This window comes from Meriones unguiculatus, chromosome 2 (genome assembly GCF_030254825.1).
Source record: "Meriones unguiculatus strain TT.TT164.6M chromosome 2, Bangor_MerUng_6.1, whole genome shotgun sequence".
Classification (NCBI taxonomy): Eukaryota; Metazoa; Chordata; class Mammalia; order Rodentia; family Muridae; genus Meriones; species Meriones unguiculatus.
Genome location: NC_083350.1, coordinates 120,480,757 through 120,493,167, shown reverse-complemented (window position 1 = coordinate 120,493,167; position 12,411 = coordinate 120,480,757). Strand labels below are relative to the sequence as shown.

Genomic DNA, 12,411 nt, shown 5'->3' with positions numbered 1-12,411 from the left:
ATCTGATAGGCTAGGGTCAGAAAGAAGGGGAGGAGGACCTCCCCTATCAATGGACTGGGGGAGGGGCATGGGAGGAGAAGAAAGATAGGGGGTGGGATTGGGAGGAGATGAGGGAGGGGCTACAGCTGGAATACAAAATGAATAATTTGTAATTAATAAAAAATTTATTTTAAGAAAATCATTGCATTTTCTTTGAATTCTTTATTTAATAATTTAAGGGAATATTTACACATTGCAAGATTTTTCCACATTTTACTGTTTCTATATGAATATCATTTGTATGCAGATAATATGACAGTTAAATAGAAACTACAGAATAATTTTTTCTACTGAACAAAGACCAATATAATAATTTTGAAGAAAAAGTATAGAACAAGTCTCTTTAAATGAACACTGAGGGGTAAATACCTGTCACTCAAAATCAAACACATGGAAAACGCCTGTAATCATGCTGATTTTAACATCACTTGTGCATATACTTTAATACTTGCATATGTTTCAAACAAGTTGCACTAACTACTTCAGACCTAATCTGAACCCCAAGTATACACAACTCTGATATGATTTAATGACAATGTTCCTTTTCCATTAACTACTTTTCTAAAATACAATGACAAAAAGTACACAAAAATGTCTATCTCATACATATATGGACAGGTAGGCATGCATGTGTGCTCACAAACACATATGTATTTCTAAAAAGGTCTTTCTGGACTCAACTTTTAAAGAGATTAAAAAGACTCTTAGAAAATATACTACAAGTTGATCTTATTTTATATAAAACTTATCTTTTCTATAAAATACTTGAATGTGTGTTACTAAAAACTATAAAATGAGAATGTGCATTACTAAAAACTAAATTCCCCATGGTGTACGTAAGACATTAACAAAATCTTCATCACTTGCTATCCCTATACTTAGGCCTTCATAGTAATCTTCAAACTCCCCATATGAAACTTCATCAGACTTGCTGCAGTCATCTTTCAATGTTTCTAGAAAAGATGATTTGATTTCCTCCTCTGTTGAATGCCCTGCAGAAAGAAGAGCTAACTGTGAAATATTTTACATAGAAGATGAGCAAAATGACAGATGATGATAAGGGGATACTTATTCATCTTGTGAAATAATTTCTGTAATTTAAAATTGTAGCCAAACTTCCTTCCAATTTATTTAACCATTAAACAGAATTAATTTGTCTTACAATCTTTTAGCACAGAATATACTATAAAAAAAAGAAAATTTTCATTATAGCAAAATGATTCAAAGATGAAAAGCTACAGAAAATGGTCAAATAAAATAAACAAAAATATGTATTAACAAAGCAAAAATTGGCAGTAGATAATGTAGGACCTTTAAAATGACCTACAAGAATATTTTTAAGAGGCCTGGAAAGATGGCTTAGCAATCGAGAATATTTGCTGATGGTCCAGCAAAGCCAAGCTTGACCCTCAGCATCTGTATTTCGTGGCTCACAATGGCCTGTAACTCCAATTCCAGGGGATCCCATACCATCTTCTGTCCTCTGTAGGCACCTACACCCTCACACTCAGACACAAGCAGAAGCATAGGTAAAAATAAATTCAGGAAAAACGTGTTGCTGACATTTAAACATATACACAACAAATAGGAAGAAAGTGGTCATTTTACTAAAACAAGGAATTTGAATAGAAAGAACTGAATATTGTGCTATGCAAAGATAATAATATATGATAAAATAGACATGCAATATAGGATAAACCTACTAAAATCTGTGCATCTAAAGAAACTAATCAAGATAGAGGACCCTGACTAAAATGCTCAATCCCCATCCCGAAAGGCAAAGAGGATGGACATCAGAAGAAGAAGAAAACAGGAAACAAGCTAGAAACCTGCCACGGAGGGCCTCTGAAAGCCTCTGCCCTACAGACTATTAAAGCAGATGCTGAGACTTATGGCCAACAGTTGGGCAGAATGCATGGAATCTTATGTAAGAAGTGGGAAATAGTAAGATCTGGAGAGGACAGGAACTCCACAAGGACAGCAACAGAACCAGAAAATTTGAACACAGGGGTCTTCCCAGAGACTCATACTCCAACCAAGTACCAGGCATGGAGATAACCTAGAACCTCTGCATAGATGTAGCCCATGGCAGTTTAGTGTCCAAGTGGGTTACATAGTAATGGGAAGAGGGACTGTCTCTGACATAATCTGATTGGCCTGCTCTTTGATCACCTCCCCCTGAGCGGGGAGCAGCCTTACCAGGCCACAGAAGATGACAATGCAGCCACTACTGATGAGATCTGATAGACTAAGATCAGAAGAAAGGAGAGAAGGACCTCCCCTATCAGTGGACTTGGGGAGGGGCATGCGTGAAGAAGGGGATGGGAGGGTAGGATCGCGAGGGGAGGTAGGAGGGACTTATGGGGGGATACAAAGTGAATAAAGTGTAATTAATAAAAAAAGGAAAAAAATGAATTTGTGGTTGTTAGTCAAGGCTAAATCTAATCAAAATCTAATAAATAGGGAAACATAAATTTTAACACAAATTTTCTAATTAAATATTTTTTCTGTTGCTCTCCTTATGGAGTTCCCATGCTCTCCAGATCTTACTGTTTTCCACTTCTTTCATAAGATTCCCTGCACTCTGCCCAAAGGTTGCCCATAAGCCAACATTTTTTTCTTAAATTTACTCTTCAAATAAAAAAAGAGTGCCTCCTTAAAATTATCTCTTATCATCCATAGATTTTTCTTTCTTTGTTCTAATAGACCTTGTGCCCTTGTGCTTATTACGACTAACAAAATAGAAAGATATGGGGCATGGCAGGTCTAGAATAACCTTGCACTTCACATCCTCCTGAGTGCTGGGATTACAAGAACTTGCCGTGAGCTCATTTTACTCACAGCTGGGACTCAAACTCAGGCCCCTGTACACACTAACTAGACAAGCACCAACTGAGCCATGGCCCCAACACATACAATATTTCTTAATGAGAAAACACAGAGGTAGCTGCAATGTATCTTTGTGAATATAAAGTATAAAAGATTAAAATCTAAAAATATATGCTTTCTGCATTCACACTATGTAACTACCCAATAAAGAGAGTCAGCAATATTGATAAACAAATGCGTGAGTGGGCAGGATATAAAGGTTATCACTTTAATCCCAACACCCAAAAAAATGAGGCTAAGTGAGAGTTTGAGCATGTGCCAATGAGAGTGTGTTGGTAACACAAATTGGACTGGGTTTCTTTTTTTTCTTTTTTGGGGGGTGGGGATGAGGCACAAGTGTGGGAGGTAGACCCAGGAGAAATGGGAAGTGAATGTGATCAAGGTACACTGTATGAAATTTCCAAACAATTAATAAAAAAATTATGTTGGGGAGAAATAATAAAATGAGGCTAAAGACTCTCAAGTCAGGGGATAAGATCCTTTCTCAAAACAAAACTAGATAATGTTCAATAAGTAATGAAAATATTTTACCTCTATCAGTCAGTGAAATTCCAATGAAGTAAAGCTCAAGGGGTTGAACAAAAGTAATGCTACAAAAAACATCCAGTATAATCTAGTGTGGAGCTAGCTATCATTGCAACAGCATTTGGAAGTGCCAGTTGATATATGAACTATGGATATCCTAGCAATTCTAGGTAAGGATCATGCCAGGGAATCAGAAGAAAAGGAGCCTAAGGAGTCAAAAGTCACAAATGTATGTTTCATTAGATGCATATCAATAATTAGAAATTAAAAGTTCACTAATAAGAGAATGTCTATACACATTTTAATGTGTTGGTTATAAAAAAGATAATATGTGGCAAATGAAAAAAAAAAGATTTCTCAGTGTATATTAACATGGGAATAGCTCCAAAATATACTGTTGAATACAAAGCAAAATATAGAACAATCTCTCCAATACAGCTTAGGAGACAGAAAAAATCTGCAAAATTAGTAAATTAGGCATTCAACTATGAAAAATGTTAGAATAGGGGCTGAAATATATGTTACAGGATTGCAACTTTTACTCTTTGGAGAAACATTCGATAAAATTAAGGAAGTTTTGGTGACCAAACACTATAAGGTGCATTTTTAATCAAGTACACAGGAAACAGACTAAGAAATAATTGTTTTAATTACTTTAAGAAATTCACTGTGCCTTCGTTCTGTGCTTGAGGCAGTCTCACTGCATAGCTCAGGCTGGCCTCAAATGTGCACTCTCCATGCTTCTGCCTTCCTAAGTGCTTCCTAAGTACAGGTGTGTCCTGCCACACTTGGTTGGATTTTGACACATACACACATGATATTGTATGTTATAATTCCACCCTAGCTAAAGATTCTCCTCAATCCTTAAGGATGACTGACTGTATCTGAAGATACAGTAAGTATAACTAGGTGCCTAACAGAGGTTTGGCCAACCTCATTAAAACTCCATTCCGTCTCTCTTTCTCTCTAATGAAATATTAGGTTCTTTTAGAAAATCTTCAGTTAGTATATATGATTTCTTACAATGAAAACAACTGCAAGCAACTAAGGAATGCTCAGAGTGAGAGAAATAGTGTTTTCCCAGGAAGAATACACCAAATGGTTATCCATACCAAATGGCCAACCCTGAAAACATATATGAGTGGTCTATACGACAGAGCAGGTTATATTTAGGTGTGTGTGTGTGTGTGTGTGTGTGTGTGTGTGTGTATAAACAGTGCATTGAACTATGACAGGAGTCTACTGAGCGCATCTGAAAGACTCTGACTAGCAGTGTTTTCAAAGCAGATACAAAGACTCATGACCAAACCTTCGCAGAGTACAGGGAATCATATGAAAGAAGGGGAGTTAGTATGATGGGGAAAGGATAGGAGCTCCACAAGGACCAAATAAATCTAGGCACAGGGTCTTTTCAGAGACTGACATTCAACCAAGGACCATGTATGGATATAACCTAGAACCTCTGCTCGCATGTAGCTCATGGTAGCTCAGTAACCAATTGGTTTCCCATAGTGAGGGGAACAAGGACTATTTCTAACAGGAACTCAATGACTGACTCTTTGACCTCCCCACCCCCCAAGGGAGGAGAAGTCCTGTTAGGCCACAGAGGAGGGCTTCGTAGCCAGTCCTGAAGATACCTGATAAAACAGGATCAGATGAATGGGGAGGATCCCCCCATCAGTGGACTTGGAAAGGGGCACAGCAGAGATGAGGGAGAGAGGGTGGGATTGGAAGGGAATGAGGGAGCAGGACACGGCTGGGATACAGAGTTAATAAAACGTAACTGATAAGAAAAAATAAAATAAAAAAATAAATAGTTAATTAAAAATAGGTCATCTATTTGAAGAGAACAAGGAGTATATGGCTAGTTTGGAGGGAGGAAAAAGGAGAAGAACTAATATATATTATCATCTCAAAAATAAATTTTTTTGTTTATTACTTTTATTTATTTACTACAATTTATTCACTTTGTATCCCAGCTTTAGCCCCCTCCATCTCCTCCCAGTCCCACCCACTCTCCCTTTTATCCCCCTATGCCCCTTCCCTAGTCCACTGATAGGGGAGGACCTCCACCCTTTCTATCTGACCCTAGCCTATCAAGTCTCCTCAGGGCTGGCTGCATCATCTTCCTCTGTGGCCTGGCAAAGCTGCACCCCCTACCCCCAGGGCAAGGTAATCAAAGAGCTGGCCACTGAGTTCATGTCAAACAGACAGCCCCTGCCCCCCTTTCTAAGGAACCCACTTGGAAATTGAACAGAGGGTCTAGGTCCTCTTCATGTGTGGTCCTTGATTGCAGTAGCGGTTTCTGCAGCACCCCCACCCCGGGCCCAGGTTGACAAAGAGGACCCTAAGAAAGAGGCTTAAACCTCACTCAAAAGAGCAAACAGGATAAATATCGGGAGCATAAGAATACAAGGAAAAAGACAGGAGCCTTCCACAGGGAGCCTCTGGAAGACTCTACCCATCAGGGTATGGAAAGAGATACTGAGACTCCTAGCCAAACTTTTGGCAGAGTGCAGAAAACCTTACGGAAGAAGAGGGAGATAGCAAGCCCTGAAGGGGTCAGGAGCTCCACAAGGAGACCAACAGAGCCATTTCATCTCTTATTCCGAACAAAAAAACAAGAGTTCTATAGTGATTGTAACTATCAAAGAAATCAATAAGTACAAACAACAGAAATAAGAACTTTTAAATGAAAAGGGGAAAATGGCTCTCAAGCTATTGGCTCAAACAAAATGTATTTCCTTCCTTTCTGCTGACGCTTCAGTGTAATTAACGAGCATGGTAGAAATCAAAAGTATTTGACATGTGGCAGTTACCTGAAACCACACGTGGATGCTTCTTCGCACAGTAACACTTTCTTATGTCTATAACGGACACAATGCCAGTTTTGTTGAAATCCAGTTTCATGAAGGCCTGAAGAAAAACAGGGTTTCTCTCTGTGAAATCATTAGATGTGAAAAATTATTTACTAACTATAAACAAGACATTTTTGAGGGAGCTAAACAGGTGCTTGAAAAAGCATCATATACACAGGGAAAATGGAGACTAAAACAAACTCTAGGAGTCCCTCATTCTGTTTCATGCGTTCACTGTCTAGCATCCTGACCTGCAAAAAGACATTGATCCCACTGCCCTGCCCTGATTTTCCTTGGAGCTGAAGAGTTGGATCAAAGCCCTTGGTAATTTTCTGCCCCAGGACTCATGAAATTGATAAATGACCAAAATGAAGAACTGGGAAGTTATTTTTGTTGTTTATTTGTTTTTCTTTTTGTTTTTGTTTTCATTTTAGTTCAAAAAGTGAACCTACAAAGTCCATAACATTAGAATTAATGAACACATAAAACACTTTCTTTTTGCATCTATTAATTATTATTATCATTTATCACAATTTATTCACTTTGTATCCTGACTATGGCCCCTTCCCTCATCTCCTCCCAATCCCTCTCTACCTTCCTCTTCTCCCCTATGCCCCTTCCCTAGTCCACTGATAGGGGTAGACTTCCTTCCCTTTTATCTGATCCTAGCCTATCAGGTCTCATCAGGACTGGCTGCATTGTCCTCCTCTGTGGCCTGGCAAAGCCGTGCATTTCAGTAGGAGGTGGTCAGAGAGCATGCCACTCAGTTCATGCTAGAGAAAGTCCCTGCTCCCCTTACTAGGGAACCCACTTGGAGACTGAGTCTATAGGCTACATCTGACAGGAGTTTTATGTCCTCTCCATGCATGGTCCTTGTTTGGGGTATCAATCTCTACAGGGTACCCAGGGCATAGTTTTTTGTTGTTGTTGTTTTATTTTGTTTTTTGTTTGTTTTGTTTTTGTTTGGTTTGGTTTGGTTTGGTTCGGTTTTTGCTCTGTTGGTCTCCTTTAGGAGCTCATGTCCCCTCTAGGTCTTTCTATCTTCCCTTTCTTTCATAAAATGCCATGCACTCTGCCCAAAGTTTGGCTAAGAGTCTCAGGCTCTGCTTCAATACCTTGATCAATGGAGTCTTTCAGAGGCCTTCTGTGGTAGGCTCCTGTCCTGTTTCCTGTCTTCTCCTGCTTCAAATGTCTATTGCATTTGCCCTGCTGAGTGAGCAATGTAACACTGCTTTTCAGTTCCTCACTGACTCACTTAGTGTTCTTCCAACTCAAAGCAACTTGCATATCAAACATAGTAAGAAAGAAAAATACACAGACAAACCAAGCTATCCAAAGCTTTTGTGGAGCCTGTGCTTGCCAGTAATCAAAACCAGAAGCATCTTTGTTTATTGACAGCTTTTACTCACAGCAACATTGACCTGCTTTAGATTCAATTGTGCCCCAAATTCATATTCTTAGTGCCCCAGAGTAGAACTATATGTAGAGGTGGGGTCCTTAAGAAAGTAATTAAGATGAAACAGAATCATTAGGGTAGGTTCCAGTCTAGGATGACTAGACCAAAGGACAACATAAGGCACAGAGGGACAGCCACAGGAAAACAGTGGGAGAACCACCTGCAGACTATAGTGAGGCCTCATAGAAACCAGAAAGGCCAGCCCTTCCTAGACTCTCTTCTTCAAATTATAAGAAAATAATCTGACAGGCCCGTCTGTGGCTCTGACCCTTTTTTTCACTCTTTTCTTTTTCCATTGTCATTTCACCCTTTTCTTTCTTCTTTCTTTCTTTCTTTCTTTCTTTCTTTCTTTCTTTCTTTCTTTCTTTCTTTCTCTTTCTTTCTGTCTGTCTTTCTTTTCTTCCTTTAATTCTTTTTATTTTATTTCTTTATCTTTTTGTCCTTTATTCTAAGTACCAAGATTTATGCATTAGACAATAATTCAACTTCTACTCTGCTACCCAAACTTATTATCATGGCATATAAAGAACAATTAATTTGGGGTAAAGCTATAAATGGGTGATAAGTTTGCTTTACTTAAAGTTTTTATTACATCTCTTGGTCAGTAAAGGTAAAGAGCTTTAATTTTTTTTCACTTGAGTCTGGCACCTGCTGTAATTACTTATCTCATTCTGTGTAGAATAGCTTTTCATAAATATGAGATACATGTACATATTATATTAAATACATTCACAAAAACTATACCACTCAAAATTATACTCTAAACATGTCTACTAGAACTGGATTAATCTATTTTTTAGCTTTAAAAATTAGGGTTTTGTGTATGTGATGTATGTGCTATGTAAGTGTAACGTATGGGCATGTATGTATGTGAGTGTGTGCAGCACAAACACTCAGGGTGTCAGTCCTCACCTCCCACCTTGTTTGAGACAGGGTTCCCTTGTTGTTAGCTAATGTATATTCAGGCTAGTGAACTGGGAAAAGCAAGGAGTTCCTTATCTGGGCCTCTCACCTTCCCATAAGAGCACTGGATTTACATGGAACCTGAGAATTTGAAGTCATTTCTATGAATATTTTAATTCAATATATATTTGAATTCTATATTGAACTCAATATAAATTTGAATGTGTGTGTATGTGTGTGTGTCTTACTAAGCCCAACATGCACTGCAGCTAAAATGATATGTTTTAAGTGACACCTCACTAAAGGTGCTAAACAATTAATCTAACAACCTAGTGAAAGTAGCAGTTTGAGATAAGGTAAGTTACCTTGCGAACAAATGATTTTCTGTATTCATTCATTTCACCAAAAATGGCACGTTTGAATTCTCCATAATCAACCTTGTTCTTGCTATGGCTGCTGCCTTGCAGAATTAACCAAGAAGACTCAAAGTCCTAGAAATTCCCACAGAAGTTGCAATTACATCTTTAAACTATATAAGTCACAACAAGATCAGAGTCATATTTTGTTAGCTCATCTATGGCCCTAGACAAGAGAATTCAGAAAGGTGAAAATAAATCTAGTAAAACAGCTGTGCAAGGAATTCTGGAGTGAATGCCTCAGCAAAGTGGAGGGCCTGCTATGTAGGAGACTAACTCAGAACATATCCTTTCTAAGGATATGATTTTTGATTTTTGAGGGCAGACAAATGCTGAGGATTAAACGTGGGGCCTTGCATACCAGGTGGCATTCAATCACTGATCTACATTATCATGTTTTGTTCTCAAATGATAATAGTATATTGTTGGGAGCATAATGTGGTTTCTCAATGCACAGATATGCCGCAGAAAGATCAAACCAGACTAAAAACCATCTCTATCATTTCAAACATTTTACATTATTGTAGTAAAAATATTTAACATCAGTTTTAGCTATTTTTAAACACACAGTCCATTACTCTTGACTATATTCAGCTGGCTATGCAATAGATAAAACTTATCCTCTTGTCCTAATGAAAAATTTTATTTGGTCAATCTTTCCCTTTCTCTAAATATATTACACTCCCCACATTTATTTTTCGATATCTTTTCTTTTATATAAAGCAATAATGGTGGCCATGCACTCGGTTTTGATCATTTCTCCAGTTGTAAATGTATTCTATCTGTGACAATTTGCAAGTCTATTGGGTTTTGAAATGCCACTAACTCTGAGACCATTAATAGTTTGTTTGTTTGTTTGTTTGTTTGTTTGTTTGTTTGTTTTTCTGATCTTGGAAGTATAGGAATTACGGATGACTTCCAAAGTATTGCCAAATTTACACAAATTGTTATAATTCTAACTAAACGCCTTATGTTGGTTTGTTCACTGCCAATACCATATGCTTCTTTGGCGAAGGTGCCATTTAATATACTGCTCTATTGAGTGTCCTTATAACAAAAGAAATTATAGCATTCCTCTACTGAAGCTCAGATAGATATATTTTCAATACTTCTATCAAGTTGTTAGCTTTAAGCAAGAACATAAATAAAACACCTATTATGGCAAATAAGTACTCAAAAATTATTCTCTTCTACTTATTAATATTTTCAAATAAAACTGTAGTTAGAAAACTGAGATTCAAATTACTCTGCCTCTCTTCAGAAGCCAATGATCTATACAGTATCTGCATGTCAAAAGGCCTCATACATTACAAAACTGTGTATGTGTGTACAGCTGAGGTAACACTGAGCCCAAGTGTAACTTTTACAAATCATGAGTAAACTAGACAAAAGACAAATGTGTTCACTTAAAGAATACCAGAAATTTGAAAAAAACGTCTGGAGGCTCAGAAGACACATTTTCAAGAATGAAATAATGCAATGTAAGGGGCAAAAAATTCATATGACTATGTCTGTATATGGTTCAGAATGGGAACTAATTCGGTTGGGATTTTCACTTCATTGATAGTATTTCTCTATAAACTTGGCTCTTTGCGGAGCACATCGCTTTTTATTTAAACCAGAGAGAATGGCCATGTCTTTTCACAAACATGTTCTACTTCCACAGTGAGACCCAGGCTGGTGATGCGTATATTAAATTCTCACATCTCCATGTGTGCACTTGTGATTGCACAATCGTATGCATGGCACGGGTGACATAACAAGAATCACAATAGTTAAGGTATGTGATTTGGCTGGACATTTAGTACAAAAGTAGAACACTTAGGTTGTATTATGAGACCCTTTGAGCAATTCTGAGCACTATAAAAATAATTAATAGATTAAGTCTATAATAAAACATATAAGAAAGGATGAAATTTACTTGCATCCTTATGTTATCTTTCTTAGTAATTGGGGTAGAATGAGTGAGAATGCCACCCCCCCCCATAGGCTCATATGTTTGAAAGCTTAGGTCCCACTTGGTGGAACTATTTGGGAAGGATTAGGAGGTGTGGCCTTGTTCGAGTGGATGTGTCACTAGGGTTGGGCTTTGAGAGTTCAAAAGACCATGCTATCCCCAGTGATCTCTCACACTCTGCTTCAAGGTTGATGCATCAACACATAGGATCTCTATTGTTCCAGTGACATTCCTGTCTGCCTGCTGCTAGGCCTCATACCATGGTCATACTGGACTCTAGCCCTCTGGGGAACTAAGAGCCTCCAGTTTAAATCCTTTCTTTTATATGCATTGGCCATGTGGTATTGTCACAGCACTAAAAGAGTAAGTAAGACAGAAGTTTCAGATAATCGGCCTTATTCACTCGTTGTAGATATTTCTTAAACAAATACAGAGCACCAAAGAAATGCAATACTTTCCCATACCCCACAGGGCCAGATTATCTGAACACCAGCCCTCACTGATTAATAAAAACATAGCACGGCATTCTAATTTTCTGTCATGTTTTATTTTGTTCATCTATGATAGAAAGATGTGAAGGTGGATGGTCCCTGGCCTTTTCTCACCAAACAGGTCACAGGCTTAAATGTCATCACCCCAGCAAATCAAAAGACAATTATGTCCCAATAGTGGTATGCAATGTCACACTGACACAGAATTTTACAGGCGATAAAGCAAATTCTCATGCAATTTTTTATTTGAGCTTCCATGCCACCCTAAATACTGCAATTGTCTAGGAATTGCTCATGAAGAATCTGTCAATTAGAAAAGTCAAAACATACAGCTAAGTGGTTACACTATTACATGACCCTAAATTTCAGAAACATACTACATCATGTGACAAGGTGTTTTTTTTTTTTCATCAGAAGAGAAACGCATAAAAGAATGCTGTCTATGAAATACTGGATATAAATTGTGTGCTTTCAGCATACAAGAAAACTTTCCAGTACAGCAGACAAGCCTTGCATGTACCAGACTTAATTTCTCCCACTCTTCATCTACTTTCTCGAGCTGTATGCTAATGGTTTCATGGTTGCTATACCAGGTTCAGTTCAAAAGAGCAGGAACCAGAGTCACCAGGTCACCATAGGATGGGACTTGTCATTTTACTTACAGGCAGATACAAAGTGCCATGAAGAAAATAAAAGGGAGGTTGGTATGCACAGGATCAGAGATCAGAAGGCAGAGCTTCTCTGTAAAGAAAGCTGCGGCCCAATGACAAAGAGACAAAAATCGAGAACACAGATTTCATGTGAGATCATTCATATCAGAGTGGAGAGTGTTTAGGAAGTGAGTCCCTGCAGTTTAGGGAAGAGCCACAATCCAGGC

General features: G+C 38.0%; 1 protein-coding gene across 2 annotated transcripts in view; it reads right to left on the bottom strand.

Annotated features, from left to right (window-relative positions):
* Nucleotides 1-284: 284 nt before the first annotated feature.
* The window catches only part of Caps2 (calcyphosine 2), a 52,557-nt gene continuing 40,430 nt past the window's right edge, over nt 285-12,411 (bottom strand). For both annotated transcript variants that reach the window (XM_021627210.2, XM_060376926.1), the window contains 3 exons: nt 9,036-9,161; nt 6,273-6,369; nt 285-1,031 (listed from right to left, as the gene is read on the bottom strand). In XM_021627210.2, coding sequence (XP_021482885.2) covers nt 856-1,031; nt 6,273-6,369; nt 9,036-9,161 — 399 coding nt within the window. In that variant the 3' untranslated portion in view covers nt 285-855. The remainder of the gene's footprint in view (nt 1,032-6,272; nt 6,370-9,035; nt 9,162-12,411) is intronic.